General features: G+C 42.0%; 1 protein-coding gene across 1 annotated transcript; it reads right to left on the minus strand.

Annotated features, from left to right (window-relative positions):
- Positions 1–5,609: 5,609 nt before the first annotated feature.
- Positions 5,610–16,670, minus strand: QDPR (quinoid dihydropteridine reductase). Its single transcript, XM_030450236.1, has 7 exons — positions 16,523–16,670; positions 16,331–16,423; positions 14,786–14,882; positions 12,314–12,454; positions 9,924–10,032; positions 8,280–8,363; positions 5,610–6,460 (listed from the first exon to the last, which is right to left on the minus strand). Exons 1-7 carry the CDS (start codon positions 16,607–16,609, stop codon positions 6,355–6,357), a joined length of 717 nt encoding a protein of 238 aa, XP_030306096.1. The 5' UTR covers positions 16,610–16,670; the 3' UTR covers positions 5,610–6,354.
- Positions 16,671–17,291: the final 621 nt, after the last annotated feature.

Consider the following 17,291-nt stretch of genomic DNA (forward strand, 5'->3'; position numbering starts at 1 on the left):
TGGTACCATAGGTACCTCATAGGATCAAGGAATTGTTAGGATTGGAAGGAACACTTAAGATCCTGTAGTCCAAACCCCCTGTTTTGGGCAGGGCCACCTCCCATGAGATCAGGTTGCTCAGAGCCTCACCCAGCCTGGCCTTGAACATATCCAGGGATGGGACTTCAGCCATCTCCCTGGGAAACCTGTTCCAGTGGCTTAGCACCCTCATGGTGAAGAATTTTTTCCTAATATCTAATCTGAATTTACCTACCTCTACTTTTAACCCTTTGCCCCTAGCCCTACCACTACCCGAGGTCACAAAGAGCCCCTCACCAGGTTTTTGGAGCCTCCTTTAACGTACTGGAAGGCCACTATGAGGTCTCCTCAGGGTCTTGTCCAGACTGAATAACCTCACACCATAGCAGTGTCCACAGCCCCTCAGGAACGTCCCACGGCCCCTCAGGAATGTCCCACACCAGGGCAAGGATACCAAGGAACAGAGCAATAGAAAAAGTGGGCAAAGCAGAGCAGAAAACCATGAGGCACAGAGCACCTCAACCTCCCACACTGCCTGACACCTCCCTGGGGAAATTTGGACTGAGAGACTTTAATCCACAGGGAAAATCAGAAAAACTGAGACTGCGGAGGGGGGAGGACACAGGGTTTTAGTGGAGGACAAACACCAGAGTGGTTTTCCTCCAGGCTAGCTGTACAGATGGTGCAATGGTTTGCAGGGTAACACTTTTGGTTGAAGATATGCCTGAATCTGCAAAAAGGAAGTTGGGGAGGGGGGCTGTAAAGGAGAAAGAAAATTTGTAATTCACAGAAATCGGTGAAGTTAAAGCAATTTATCGGGTAATTTGGATAAAGTAGGTCATTAACACCTGCTGGATTATGGACTGCTTTGTTTGATTAGTACAATAATGTATGCATAAGGTACTTATTGCAGACACACGTGGCTATGCCCTGTGTATGCACTCATTTGGGTAACTAGCAGCTAGTATTTTAAGAGTCTGGTCATCCCATGTGGAATGAATAAAAAAATCAGTGAGTCTGAGCACACATGAATAATCTTAATAATTTGGAAGCAAATAATATGCTTGGGGGTCAGAAACTCTTTTCTTCCAGGTGATGTTTGTGTATTCTTGGGGGTCAGAGACTCTTTTCTTCAAGGTGATGTTTGTGTATGGGCTTAAATAAAAAAAGTTAATCATCAGAGGAACTTGTGTGGATCCAGAATCTAGCATGGGGCCCATTTGTATCGTTTCCTCAGCCCTGACTCACTAAGATGTAAGGATACATTGGTAGGGGTAATTGGTTTGTTCAAAATTAAAAACAACATTGTGTTTTTACATTTCAGCTGTGTTAATCACAAAAAACTAATGCCTGTTGTGCTGGATAGAAACTACCACTACCCTTTACCAGATATATAGGTGACATCCAAATTACCTGGCTGAGGTAATCTTTGGCATAGTACTTCTTTTGGAAATCACTGACTGGTAGAAGAGCTGTATGACTTTGGCTTGTGGTCACAATTTTACATTAATTTCAATGCAATCACTAACAAAAGAGGTATTTTGAGCTTCTCTTAGAGCACTCACAGAAAGGTAAGTTCTTATGTTCTCATTCTTATGTTCTGATTTTCATTAGTAGGTCTCAAAGAACTTTAAATGTATATTTTACATTGGGATGTATATTTGGGATCTGAGGCACTGATGCAGCAATGTATTCAAAGTCTTCCAGCAGAGAAGTAGCCAAAACAGGAACAGAAACCAGGGGCTCCAATCTTAAGGTTTTTCTATACTTCTCATTTGTAAGAATGCCCTAATATGTACTTAAGAGAAAGTTCATACAAGGAAAATACTGTGATTAGTGGTGTAGTTCATATCTATAAGAAGCACTGGATAAGGAATATTAAACTATAGAAATGACAATCATGTGGATTGCTGCTTCCTGTTCCCTCCTAAATAACACATTTTTTTAACATAATCTATTCCTTCCTTTCATGGGAAAAGGAGTTGAAACATCCACATTTTAAACCCCATAGTAATTAATTTTATGTCTCTGAATTCTATCTCTTGGTTAATAGTAGTCTGACCTGAACAGATGCTGGTTATTTTGGTTGGGTAAGGAAATTCTTACAATCCTTCTGTGCAGTACAGAAGTCAAATAATCCATTTCCCTTCCTATTGTGTCCGGGCTCTTAAAACTGTTACAGAATATTGATTTACAATCCACTTGCTGATCACATGTCAACAGCAATACTACACCCTGCTGTGGGACTCCCATCACTGCGTTGCCTTTTTTGTTGTTTTGTTTCTTCTTTTGTGTTTTGTTGGGGTTTTGCTGTTGTTTTGTTTGGTTTGAAACAGATGGAAGGGTTTCTGGAAGCGGTGTATGTGGTAGTGTCTGGTGTAGAAAAGGCCAGGAAGTTTGAATTGTGGCAATAAAGCAAGAAAGGAGAACGAGCATCTCAGCAGAAGCTGTGGCACAATTAAAATCCTCGCTGCCAAAAAGAAGTTCCACGTTCCTAGTGCAGAAATCTCCCCGATGTGTTGGGAGCCTCTGCCCTCTGCTGGCATTGCTGAAGATCAGCTTCAGCTCAGCTGGGGGAGTCTGAAATATCCCCAGGGAGCCCTCGCAAACAGAGCTGAGACTGCCCGTGTTTATCAAGCAAATCCTTTCGAACACGGTGTTTCGGGAAGGACGAGAATGACAGCGTCTGACAGGGATCTAAATCTCAAGTGACATTTGCTATTGACTTCTACAATGCTTTTCAGATTTCTGCCTACTTAACACCTTGTTCAACACTGGAAAGGTTAATCTGAAGCATCTCCACGTGCTATTGCAGTCCCCATCTGTTTTCTTCCAGTGACCCAATAGTGGGGAGAAGAAACAAGATAATAAATGTTACTTTTTGTTGGGGTGGTGATTTGAATTCCATTATATTTTTTTTAAAACTGTGTTTCTTTACCATAGTGAATTATTTCAACAACAGGTTTCAAAGTGCAATTTTGGGTTAATGTGGAGCTGCTACTGAAGACTGACTCAGCTCCCACTGTATTTGGAAACCCTCCCATTGTATTTACAGTGCATCTCATTTCCTTGGGTGCAGAGAATAACTTTAAATATTCATTTTGTGGCAACTGTTGTAAGCTAATTGATAGAAAACTAATTTTCCTATAGAAATATAACTTTGAAAAACTAATTAAACCTGTTGGTAAAATATGTGAAATTCACAGTGAAATCTGAAAACATTTCAGACTCAGTTCTATATTGCAGGAAAGGTTCTGCAAAGCAACAGGACCGTGCATGGGTCTGGCTTTGCAGGATGCTGGCTGTAGTCTGAGCAGGGTTCTCACCTGTGTATTGGGTTTGCATAGCAAAGTTTTGGTTGGGGGGTTTCCAACACCTTCATTCTCTGAAGCTTCAGCAATGCCATTTTCGTACCTTTCCACTCATACCTGCAACTGATGAAAGTTAATAATCCAGTCACAATTATGTTTTAACACTACTCACTGTTCCAAAGTCCACGTATTTCACTCCTCTTACACTACTACAGTCACCATTATTTTTTTCCAACAGCTCTATTCCAGCTTGTTTTCCAACAGGCACCAGTAGGAGGTTGAACAAGGACACTGAGACACCTTTTACGGTACAGAGAAATTGCTCATGGTTCCTACCACTATTCCCTGTTAGGGACAAGCCCAAGGGACTGCCCTGGGAGCCCAGATGCCACCCTGAGAGAAGGTTCTAAAAAGACACAAAATAGGAGTCATGGGGAAGGGCCTTGTGTCATTTCTCTTGACTAAATGATGTCTCAACTACTGAAATAGGAAACAGAGAAGGTTCTAGAACTGGGGCTGATAAATAGGGGCATGCATAAAGGCTTTGGGGTTCTGTTGACCCCAAACACCCCTGTGTTTTCAGGTTCCAATGCTGGATCCAGGACTGGTGATGTCTCTTTCTCCCCCCTCCCTCCTTTTTCCTCTCTCTCTTTTTCTCTTCCTTCTTTTTTCCTTAGACTTGGTAAGGTCCACAGTGCCACTTACTATGGACACTGTTGGCAATTATTTGCTGGTGCTTGATGCATATTCTATATCAAACACCTAACCAATGATTGTGGGAACAGATACACCCATAGTGAAAGGTGAAAGCTTCACAAATACTTCTGCACAGATCTTGAGACTTGTCCCACCATTGTCCACTCCATTTGAGATTTCCCTAAGTCACTTGATTCTCTCTACTGCCTGGGACACAACACTTGTCCCTTCAAGTAAGAAAGGAAGAAGGAAAGCTCAGTTGAGGACAATGTTCCTGTTGCTGTGTTCACACTCCATTCCACATGGATTTCTTCCACCTCATGCATTTAGAATCACAGAATCAGACAGGTTGGAAAAGACCTCTGAGATCATCAAGTCCAACCCTTGATCCACTGCCACTGTGGTTCCCAGACCATGGCACTGAGTGCCACATCAGTCACTACAGAATCCTTTATCCAGCTACTCTGTCTCACAATAATTACAGCCTTTCATTTAATTAGCTGAGTAGGAGCAGCAGTCAAGGATAAGCCCAGTGGATCCCATTTTTGAGGCCAAAAATGACCTACATGATACCTGGCAGAGCATACACAAAGCATCTAGGTCAGAATCATAGATTTGCCTCAGGTTTTCCTACCAGGACCATGAGATCCTACTAGTGAAGAAGAAGGAATCAAGTGGGCTTCTGAAATGCATGGATCTCAGCTCATTGTCTTCTGACCTTTTGTTCTCTACCAAAATTTAAACCTTATTTCCCTCTTTCCTCCTGTATAATCACAGGGTCGATTAGTCCCAACCTTCAGCTTAATTCCATATGCCCAAGGACCAGCTGTTTGCCTTTTTCACCAGGTTATTATTAATAAGGTCCAGGTATGTGTGCATAATCTATAAAAGGATCCTGAAAAGCCCCTGTGTAGCCTTAGCAAATAAAAGATTAATCTTCTTCCCACTTGCTGCAAGTTCTGTAAAAACATCTGAGCCACACAGCCTGGCAGGTCCTTAGCCCTGGGCTCTAGAACAGCTCCAGAAATGCACATCTGGAATGCCAACTGTGATCCCTTCACCATCCAAGAGTTTCACCTGCTCTTCAAGGAGCTTTTGAGACACAATAGATGTTTGCAAAAGAGACAATGGCAACTTGAGAGCAACTTTGCAACTGTTAGCTTGACCAACAGAAGCTTTTAGATCATGTAAGCTTGCATGATAGCTCTTACCTTTTCCAGCATAATTAACACCTTAGTGTTTCATTCCTTACCAGCACCTTGCAGATTTTGTCTGTACTCTTAGCCTGTAGAAACTTCTGATCAGACAATATGGCTGCAAATCTTCTATTTAAAATCAAAAGCAGCTTCATGAATTAACAGTTCTTGAGTATAAAAATTGCCATCTACACTTTTGCATCCAGCAGAACAACATAGGTAAAGTGTGGCCCTTCCAACTGAAATCATTCCATGATTCTACAATGATGATCAGAAGGCAGTAAAAAAAAAATTAAGCCCTTTGCCATACCTGAACTTGCAGTTCAGTCACACTGATTAAAATGTTAACCACATATTTGGATTATGGTGATGGAGCCAGCCCAGTACATAAACCAATATACTTTTATTTAGCACAAAAAGTTCCATATTCAAATATATGTGTGAATATTTTTTCTAGTACTACTATTTGAAAAAGTGCTGTTAAGAAAAGAACCATCACAACTACCACAAAGGCATACTACTCATTTGGCAGAATGACTGTTTTGTCCTACAACTGTAGGCCTGATAGCAGCTTGTAAACTGTAAGGCAAATCAGGAACTCCTTCTCAAGCAAGTAATCTCTAGACAGTTCCATTAACTCAAGTGGGACATTCACATGAAAAAAAAAAAGTTACAAGACTAGGACATTGAATAGGACTGCAAAGTTTCCCTATAACCACAGCCAACATGATATACAGGGATGGGGTTATATTCTCAAAGACAGACAGACTACTGGAAGATTAACAGCAAGCTGCCAGAAACACTTGCCAAGAAAAAAATCCAATCATTATATATGTGATTACATGACATAATTAAGCACAATTCCCACCTCAGAGAAATAAGGTAAGTTGACATACAGAATTAGGACACCCACAGGCTTTAAAGCCTACAACTTTCATTTAGAGACAAACACTTGTTGGTAAACAAATGCTGATAGCTTACAACTGACAGCACAGAAATATTACTTGAAATATGGTTCCATTCATGACACCACTACAATCACTGGGTACAGAAGAACACCCAAATTATAATGGCAGTCAGATTTTTCCACAGCTTTTCCTTCATTGAAGTACCACCACCTCAGGTGACTGAAATCAAAGTTGTGCTGCAACTAGCTCAGTCTTCCCTCCTGTAGTTATCACCTGGATGAGACTCCCTGAGTTTGGTCGATTCTTTCCTGTTGTCCAGTCATAAAAGGTTCTGTTTTAGAAGAAAGAGATAAAACAGGGCGAGGAGGAAGAAAAAAATTAAATATTACTATCGAATATATTGACAGGATTTTCAGAACATCTCAAATGAAAAGGCCAGGAGCCTAAAATGATAGAGTGGCAAGTTTTTTTTTTCCAAGTTAACAGAAAAAAGAATTTAGAGAGGAAGAGGCTACTTAAGTTGCCTTTGTAGTATGTAACAGGAATATAAGTTTAAGGCTAATATAAAGGTGCTAAACTCATTACTCTGCCAAGAGGCCACTGCAAAAATGAAGATATTTAACCATATAAAGGATTTTGGCAGAAGCACAGAAATCCTAAAGAGATCCAAAATAATGCAAAGGAAGATTCTAGCACACCAGAACTTTCTTTATCAAAATGTAATACAAACTCCTTAGTCAAAATGTAATACACAAAGTGTTTATTTTTCAGGTCAATCAGCTTGAAAACTGATTCCAACACTGCAGGGAGAGTAACTGCCATGCTGGAAGGCTCACACATCTGACACAAGGGCTTTCAGGACACAAAATTCAATTGCCATTTGGGAAAAGATTTTCCACATCCTTTGCCAACTGCAGATGTTACCAACACTTAACAACACTGGATTTTCTTCCACAATTAGCAAAATCTTGTGTTTTCAAAAAAAAAAAAGTTTTCAAAGCTATATTTAAAGTTTAGAGAATAAGAACCCAGGAAACAAACCATAACATACAACCTGAAGAAAAAATACTTAAAATTTTAATTAAAAAACTTAAAGTCACAACATCTGGCTAGGCAATATCTGGAGCATAAGAAATTAAAGGGTTTTTCAGACATTTTTAAGCCCTAAATTCAATTTTTGGGGCTGTGTTAAAAAGTAACATCCAAAAGTTGCACAGACTTCTTACAAAAAAAAAAAATCATTTCCCAGTGTGACATCCAGGTTAAACAAACATCAATCATAAAAAAAAAATATACCCCACCAAAGGAAATCTAATCTCAGCCCTAAACCACTCCCTGAACAATTAGCAAGCAAATACAACTGCAGTGTCACTTCTGTACAACTTTAAAGAACGTGTAAGAGCAAAGCCCTTTACAAGGTATTAACACAGATTCATCCTTATTTTTCCTCAAACAGGTATGACAGTTGTATCCTCATTTTCTTCCACCTGACAGCTAACCCTCAGCAGGATCTTTGCTACTCCCCTTCACATTACAGAGCAGTGCTTATGCTGCAGCTTCTCTGAGAGGAATTAGGAGAAGTAAGCCTTATAATCTCAGCCTGCTGTTAAATAAGATACAACTGAAGTTTCAGCATTTTTCAATATCATCCAGGACAAGCCTTTGTGAGTGACAGAAAAAAAATAATCTTGACTAAATTCTTCTAAACAAGAGCAGGAATTTTGGCAGCTGAGAGAAATGAACTAACACACCACAGAATGACCAGCAAAGCATGTTTAAAAGACAAGAAAAAAATCCTACCCAAGTTTCCATGCCTGTTTGCAGTTTACCTTTGAGACAGACTACTGACTCCTGCATCCATTGTCTGCAATTTAACTTGCCTGCAGGCTTTATGAGATTCTCTGACTTCCAACTGCTTCAGGCTATGTCCTTTGTTGGACTAACTGGTGTAGAAAAGCTGAAGTGGAGGGAATTGGGCTAATTTTCTCTACTTAAGCAGCCTGTTGCAATAAACCCGACATGATTTAGAAACATACACAATGAGAGGGTAACCCAGGCAAATCCAAAAATCCATTTAAAAAGACCACACAGTAAGATGCAGCAGCAGGAGGGGCAGTGAGGAACTGCTCAGCTACCACACAGATACTCACTCAGCAATGAATTCTAAGGGGGTCCAGGAGCTGAAATCTGCATCAGGCATTGATTTCCTGTTTGCTGGAGTATCTAAGGTAACCCTGTGATGAAAAAAGATAAGCCTTTTATTTATACATCATCTTCCTGATAAGCACCACCTGCTTCTGTTCACTGCTGTAACATATGCTTGACTTTTATGCCACGTGGTTCAGATTTCCCTTGCACCCTCTACATGTGTTAACAGTTGAATCTATATTACCTATGCCAGCAGTTTCAATGTATATAAAAAGCTCCAAGCCCTCACTGTTCTGGCTCACTGATGGGCATCCTTCAGCCCACAGGTCCCTTCCAGTCTCTGCCATGAAGACAGGAATGTGCTTGTTTGTACACAGCACATATGAACCACTGCATTGCTTTCCAACAGCCTCACACCAGCTGCAAATGCAGAGATTTAGTGCAGAAGCAAAGTTTAGAGTTTGATAATGTATTTACACTACATACAGTGATGTCATGCAGCAAACTTTTCACAGAGATGCTGTTGGCAATCCAAAACATAATTACTCAAAGATTCACTGAAGAAGAGGCTTTTGCAGGAGGACTACACAAGTACAGAACACCCAAAAGTCCAGTGACTTGGTGTCTGCCTGTAAAAGCTCTGCAGAAGGTGCTGTCAGTTACCAAACACTTTTATAATGCCATTGCCCTCTGGCCTGAGGAAATGCACATAAAGGTGTGTGTATGAGGAAAACAAAAAAGAGAGAGTTCAGGTGGAAGGTGTTCCAAATCTCCATATGGAACTCTTTAGTCTTAAGATTTGGGTCCTGAACTAGCTGTGGCCATGGCAAGCAAAAGTACTTTTAATTTCTGCAGCAGAATTGGTAAGCTTAGACACAGTGAAGATCTACCAGGCCATCCACTTTTTACTAGCTTTCCTCACCAAAAAGAAAGCTGCAATAGGCAAATACAAGCTAAATGTTTTCTTTTCACAGATACTCAAAGTGACCCAAGCATAGAAATGCAGCACCTTATGAAGAAGCATCTTTAACCAAATGAAAACTTAATGGTAAAGCAAGAGATTACTTGACATCACATAGCTAAGTTTAAAACTGCTGAATAGCTCGTCTTACTTTCACTGTTCTATTGCTCCGGGGGGAAGGAAGGGAAAAAGGAAGGAAGGGAAAAAGGAAGGAAAGAGAAGAGAAGGAAAGAGAAGGAAAGAGAAGGAAAGAGAAGGAAAGAGAAGGAAAGAGAAGGAAAGAGAAGGAAAGAGAAGGAAAGAGAAGGAAAGAGAAGGAAAGAGAAGGAAAGAGAAGGAAAGAGAAGGAAAGAGAAGGAAAGAGAAGGAAAGAGAAGGAAAGAGAAGGAAAGAGGAAAAAAAACTTCACACGTTAATGTATAGCTACAGTTAAACTAGTTAAAAGCAATTCAAATTTTAATCTCAACATCCACAACTGCTCTGCAAAGTAAAGGACAAGACATTAATAATTTTTAGTGTCACTTGCTGTGTTAGGGTCACTATAATGAAATGCATACATTCAAATTGCCTCCTTTCCCTGAGCAGGTCTGAGAAGCAGGAGGTGGCAAGCTTATCCATGTGACTCCAGGTTACAGCAGTAATTAAATAAAACAACCCAGGCAGAGGCAACTATGTAGCCACTTACGGTAAAATGGCAACAGCAGCACAACCAGGTGGCAAACCACTATTGGTACCAGCTAAACTCTGACACAGCTGATGCACTGCTCCTTTGGCCATGCCATAGCCAATCATCCCTAACAGGAGAAAATAAGCAAGTTAAAAGTACAAAACAGCCCTCAGTATCAGCAAAAGTATTACAGAAACTCGGGTTGTTTGATGAATATTAAGACCACTTAGTACAGCCAGAACAGAATCAGCTTTAAGTATTACTGGTTTGGTACGTTTTGAAAGGAAAAAGAAAAGAAAAAGCAAAAAGCTCTTACTAGATACCCAGTAACTATCACAAAATGCAGTTTATTCAGTGTTGCAGAAATAAGCAGCTTACCCAGCTAAGACTTTAGTTTATGTACCCAAACATAACCCTGAAGCATCTACAGAGGTAACCTTACAAATGTAATAGCATAAGTGTGAAGATGCTCAGAGTTTCATAAGGCAATCATCCATTGATTTTAGTAATATAACTAAGGTATTTGCAGCTCATTTCTCTCCAAGTAATTCAAGCAGTCCAGGTCTGACAGGCCCTTTAGAGAAAACTAAAAAAAAACCCAAAAAAGTGAAATATTCAAGGTAGAAAATTACTAGGTAACTTGCAGGTAAAGCAAACTTCTTCTTGATGCTTTCTAGGCAGACAATATTTAGCAGTGTGAGAGCAACCAAAATGGGAGCATAAGGCACTCTGGTCAGGTACAAAATCTGGACCATCAGGCTGCAATAGGTCTAAGATGTCTCATGGTCTGCATCTACCAAACCATCTAGACACAGATTAAGTACAAAAGAAATGTATTTTGTCTACTACAATTGGATGCCTTTCTAGCTACCTTTTTAAATACACAATCCCTCTTCCAAGCTGTGTTATTTTGAGTCAAAGTTAAAGGTAATTTTGCATTTGTTTCCATTATATTCAACATATTTTATAACATCCATTTTTGAGGAAGAATCATGGGCAGCAGTATTTTTGTTGTTGTGATAAAAACATTTGCATCTCTATGGTACTCCCCTCTCTCATCTAAACCAAACATTCCAAATCTTCTTAAACCTTTTCATGCTTCTCCTTTTCCAAGCCTTTGTTGCCAGACTGCTTCTCTGTTTACAGAATTGTCAGTATACTTCAACTTGAATTATGGGAGTCTAAATTCTCAAATAGAAGAAAAAAAATCCCACCAACAGCAAAGAAAAAGATGGTTCCTTCCAAAAAGTCTGGTAGTAACAAGCCTAACAAGTCATATTTGCACAAGTTGAGTAACAACTCTTTCCCAATTCTCCGTGATGTTAATAAGTTGCATGTGTTTGCCCAAAGCACTACTGTGTTTTTCACAGAAATCCAGACTTGCTGAAACCAGCTAGTTCAAAACATCATGGCAAATCACTTTGACTCCTGTGTTGAGGTCCCCACCTCTCAAACCCACCCAAACAGAAAACAACAAGAAATTTTGCCAGTGTTCACATTTTTTCATTTGTATATGGTCAGCCAGTAAATTATTAATCTGTCTATTCTCATAAGTCTTTTATCTTCATACTACACCAGATGCAGCTGTAAACATATAAAATAAATCATTAACTAGAAAATACAACATATTTTTCCTGAACAGTTTCAGACAAAGCTTTGGGGAATATTCATAAACTTTATATTTTAAAATTTTAGTACCTATGCCTCATCAAAATTTTGAAGTCACACTAATAAAGGATTGGGAAACAAGAGTACTTTGTCTCAAAAACTTTCCCCTCCCTGCCTGTGGGCTTCTGAGTTGATGCCTTTTTTTTTAATTTTATTTTAAACTGCTCACAGATTTCTTCTTCCATGCATACCAAGATGGCAAGGAGTGAGATGAAAAAATTCAATGAAGTTTGTATTAAAAAGCTAGTGGAGGGCAAAGCCAAAGGTTAACAAGCTTATCTATGTCTGCAACAAAGGCAGACTGGAATCAGAACATGTACTGGACAAGCACATTTAACAGAATCAGCAGAGTCATCAACAAAAAAATTGGGAAATTAAGGACTGTGCCTTTCAGGACACAAACAGAAGATTTAACTTGATTTAAGCACTTTACAGCTTGCTGTATTTCTATTCTTCATTGTTCTCTAAACTTTTTTTTTACTGTATCATATATTAACCAACTCCATTTCACAGATAGATGTCAAATTACTCAAATATTGATTCTGTTTGTGCTCCAGCTTCAAAAGATTCAGTATTACTACCTGTAAAATTACACTTAATTGTTTCATCTGCAATTTGCCATTTGTACTACGTGTCAAGAAATCAGAGAGTAAAACTATTGCTTCACAAACAAGAATGCTCAGACCAACAGACAGCTGTAACTGCTGATGTCCCAGCAGTCACCATGCACTGCATTTTACCTGGGGTTCCAGATAAAGCAGCTTGAGCGCCTGCCAAAGTCAAGAGGCCACCTTCTTTAAGATGCTTTGTGGCCAAGTGGCTGGAAATAGTGGATGTCCAAAGGCTCTGCTTCCACATCAGATCACAGTTTTTGTACAAAGCTGATGAGAAAGAGAATTATTGAAATTAGGTAACAGATAAAACCCTTCCAGGTCTAACTTCCTTACTGTCACACAGAATGCAACAGCCTCATACAACAGGATTAAGAAAACTTGCTTCCTACCATTTGCTGCTTTGATGTGGAATAAAATACCAGTTCATGTCTTTTATATTTCTCTTCTGTTGGGCTCCAAGTCCCAGCTCTACAGCATAAATTCTGGGCAATTATCTGTTTTCTCACTCCCAGAAAACAAAGAGAAGATGGTTCCCTTAGCTCTCCATTAATGGATCAAAAACTTCCAAGCTGTTGAAACTCCTGTTGGAGTTCCTTCAGTCTATGTCAAGGATCTCAACATTCACACATCAGCCTCATCTCACCTTGTAGTAGCATGATCTCCCTCTTTCCATAACTTCCTCACTGGCTGCAAAAGAGCTGTGATCCACTAGTATGCAGAAAAAAAAAGACTCCAAGAGATAAAGGAGTTGAATTAAAAAAGATACAGATTTTTTTGTACATCTGCACTGTACTGAGTGTGCATTCCAGTGCCCCTATGCACTGCAGTGCAACCTCTGCTAGGGCTGGGTACTGGGGGAGGTACACCAGTAACTTCAAGTGAAAACACAATTTTAACTCTCACCATTGTTTTTTATTATCAATATCTGCATGGGAAAAGAGGAGAAACAGTAACTTGCCATGTCAATCATTTTAGTATTCAGAATTAACTGCTTCCATAGGACAAGATGAAATAAACATAACTCTTGGGACATAAGCCAACAACTGTTCTTAAGACACCCTGCTGCCCTACCAATAAAATGACTACAAATAATGGTTACAACAAATTACCTCATTTAAAATATGGTGCACACTACAATCTAACATAACACAACTGTGGTGCAACTGTTTATGCCTTTCCATACAATCTCTTCTTAAAAGATATCTTTGCCTGTAATGTACAACCTGGAATGGGGAGAGAAAAGCACACATTTTACCACATTCACTACAGAAAACAAGGGTGTTTTTTTCTTTTCTTGTATTTCTACACTAGTGGGTAAAATAAAAATTCATTCTGAGTAGGTTCAACACAGCCAAGTGCCAGGTCCTGCACTTTGGCCACAACAACCCCATGCAGCACTACAGGCTGGGGACAGAGTGGCTTGAGAGCAGCCAGGCAGAAAGGGACCTGGCAGTCAGGATTGCCAGGAAGCTGAACATGAGCCAGCAGTGTGCCCAGGTAGCCAAGGAGGCCAATGGCATCCTGGCCTGTATCCGGAACAGCATCGCCAGCAGGTCCAGGGAGGGGATTCTGCCCCTGTGCTCAGCCCTGGTGAGGCCACACCTCAAGTACTGTGTCCAGTTCTGGGCCCCTCAGTTCAGGAAGGAGATTGAGGTCCTGGAGCAGGTCCAAAGGAGGGCAACCAGGCTGGTGAAGGGACTCGAGCACAGATCCTGTGAGGAGAGGCTGAGGGAGCTGGGGCTGTTCAGCCTAAAGAAGAGGCGGCTCAGGGGAGACCTCATCACTCTCTACAACTCCCTGAAAGGAGGTTGGAGCCGGGGGGGGGGTTGGGCTCTTTTGCCAGACGACTTTCAACAAGACAAGAGGGCAGGGTCTTAAGTTGTGCAGGGGGAGGTTTAGGTTGGATATTAGAAAGAATTTCTTTACGGAGAGAGTGATCAGACATTGGAATGGGCTGCCCAGGGAAGTAGTGGATTCTCCATCCCTGGAGATATTTCAAAAGAGACTGGATGTGGCACTCAGTGCCATGGTCTAGCAACCGCAACGGTGGTTCAAGGGTTGGACTTGATGATCTCTGAGGTCCCTTCCAACCCAGCCAATTCTATGATTCTAATACTGAAGGCTTTTTTCTGTAGCATGATCTCATCTCATTACACAGCTCCTGATACTGTGATGCACAGTATTAGCTCAGAGAACTGCAGGTTTTATGCACAAAGCAATGAATTAAGAAACAATTAAGAAACTTTTCTTCTACCCAGCCAGTCTTATGTGACTTGCCTGACAATTGTCACTTCCACAAAAGTTAGATCATAGATAATAACACCGAACTACTTCACAAAGTGTATCAATACTTTTCTGATCAAAGCTGGTACACCAGAAGGCATGACTGAGAATACCAAACACTGTGCAAATTTAAGAGACAACAAAATTTCAAACAAGAACTGAGCAGCACTGTGACTGAGCTATTTTGTACTTTTAGGCTTGTGCCCTGCTCTGGATTTGGGAATCAGGATGTCACATTTTTGCTATTGTGATTTTTAAGGATTGCTCTGGGATTTGCTTCATGTGTTCACTATCATGCATGAACCAAAGGCTTACATTTAGCTTTGGCGCTGCCTCCAGCCCATCCTCCTGCTACACACAAGATTGCATCCACCTTTTCTTCACCAAGAAGTTTTCCAACCTCTGCTGTCACCTTCAATAGACAGGAAAAAAACAAACAAACCAATATAAAAACAACACTCAAATTGCACAGGGCATGATGTCACTGGAAATAACTGATCTGAGGACTGAAGACCTGACTCTTACCTAGATCATTAACAGAAAGGTTTTATTTGTGACTTACTTTTTGACAGACTCTTCTATGGGTACAGCACTGTTTAATATGGGAAACGAAACCCCATGACTACTGATGTCACTTTTGATGATAGTGAAAGAAGTGAACAACAAAGGATTAGCTTTCTTATTGCTTCTATCTAGACCACAGTCAAGATTTAGAGTCTAAACTCTAAATTTGAGTCTCTATGCTTTCAGATATCCAGTAGCTTTTTCTCTTTCAAATATAAGACTTCACATTTGGTAATGAATTTGTTGGCTATCAATTTTCTGTCCAAGTGACAAGCACACAATACAGCTGTCAACAAAAGAAAAAGAAAAATCTACTGGTTTTCTCAAAGTTTCAGTATTGTAAAATACGTTGCAAACATTCTAAACTACTCTTGAAAAGCCTTAAGAGTTGTATAGATATAAAAAACACTGGAAAGTGATTCAGCTTATCATAGGAGAAATAAATTTGAAAATTTTAATTAAAATATAATATAAAAAACAACAAATTGCACCAAATAAACAAAAACAACCAAACAAAATAACTTACCTCTTAAAAATAAAACAAAACCAGTTTTAAGGCTAACTTTGACCCTCCCATGTTCCCCTTTGTGGAAATCTGTGCATTCCCTAGGGATCCCATCGGGTCTCAGAGTTTGCATGCTTTGAGTCTACCATCTATACACACACAAAACATTTAAGACTCAGGCAGGACATCAGAGAGAAGATGTCCTGATCCATCCTCACTATACTCATCTGATTCAGCCCGCAACTTTTCAAGTCGACAAGAGAAAATTATCGCAGAACCCCCTCCAAATTCCCAGGCCAACCTCTTCCTGCATATTCACGCATGCAACCAACCAAAAACAATTTTAAAATCCCAAACAAAGAAACAAAAGCCACAAAAAAAACCAAACAAAAAACCACAAATGAACAAAACTAAAAAGAAGAGACGAGCACAAAGCTCTCTTGTCCCCTCAGCCCCGCGGCACCTTGTCTGACACCGGACCCATCCCCACCGCGGAGGGTAAGGGGTGAATGGAGGGAATCAGGGACGGAGGGAATCAATCAGGGACGGAGGGAATCAATCAGGGACGGAGGGAATCAATCAGGGACGGAGGGAATCAATCAGGGACGGAGGGAATCAATCAGGGACGGAGGGAATCAGGGACGGAGGGAATCAGGGACGGAGGGAATCAGGGACGGAGGGAATCAGGGACGGAGGGAATCAGGGACGGAGCGGAGCGGGTGCATCCCCTGCCCGGAGGCCGCCTCAGACCTCCCGGCCAGCGCCCGCCCCGCACTCCGGCAGGGACCCACCTGCTCAGCCTGCTCGGGGAAGCAGTCGGTCGCCCGCACCACCACGCTGGCATTGGCCTCCTCGTTCTCCCCCAGGTCGATGCTGGCCACCCACTGCCAGGGCGAGAAGAACGATTCGTTACGGGCCCGGTTCTCCCCAACCCCTCGGGGGGAGCTTCCCGCCCCGCCGCCATCCCCTGGCCCGGCGCTTACCCAGTTCTTCGCCTTGAAGTACCTGACGCACTGAGAGCCCAGGGCTCCTCTGCCTCCATACACCAGCACCCTGCCAACCACCGCCATGCTCGCTGTCTGACTGCCCCGCTCTCTCTCTGCCTTGCCTTCCCTTCCCCGCCCTCCCGGCCCCGCCTGCGCATGCGGGCTGTCCCCGGGCAGCGGCGGGCAGGGAGACGCTCTCGGCCGTAGGTGTGGGCGTGTTCGGTGCTGCCCTCCCGGGAGCCGTGCTAGTGACGGGAGGAGGGGAAATCCCGGTGCCCATCCCGTCCTGATGGCTCAGGTGGAACCGCCGCCGGATTTTTACCTCAGGAAATCCCTCACCCGCGGCCTCAGGGCTTGGGCCTGGCTCGGGAGGTTGTGTGCGGGCATCTCCCCCGGTCAGAGGCGGCCGCACGGCCGGATCTCCGGCGGCGGGCTGTGTTACCGGCCTCCCGCGGACACTGCCCGGAGTAATTAATTAGTGGTTTACAAAGGGCCCTGCAGATCTTGGGTAGCGGTAACCGTAGAAGCGCTGACAATTGGGGCCCCTTCTCCTCAGCACTCCCGGGGGCAGCTGTAGCTTGAATTACGCCGCTTGGTGCGGCCCCTGAGCAGCCGGGAGCTGTGTGCCTCCCGGTGTAACTCGGAACTTAGGCATGTGTGAAGCGAACATCGCCTCAGGACCTCAGTGAAGAGGCTGAGAGATGGGAGGGCAGCGCTCCAAGGAGCAGGGATGGCGCTGGGAGCACTGAGAGCAGTGACATTTAGA

The sequence above is a fragment of the Calypte anna genome, chromosome 4A (assembly GCF_003957555.1).
Source record: "Calypte anna isolate BGI_N300 chromosome 4A, bCalAnn1_v1.p, whole genome shotgun sequence".
Lineage (NCBI taxonomy): Eukaryota > Metazoa > Chordata > Aves > Apodiformes > Trochilidae > Calypte > Calypte anna.

Coding starts and splice junctions, on each gene's coding strand:
- QDPR (XM_030450236.1), bottom strand. CDS start 16,609: ATGGCGGTGGTTGGCAGGGTGCTGGTGTATGGAGGCAGAGGAGCCCTG. Junction 14,883..16,330: donor TCCCCGAGCAGGCTGAGCAG/GTGGGTCCCTGC, acceptor TGTCTATTGAAG/GTGACAGCAGAGGTTGGAAA. Junction 10,033..12,313: donor TGCTTTATCTGGAACCCCAG/GTAAAATGCAGT, acceptor TTCTCCTGTTAG/GGATGATTGGCTATGGCATG.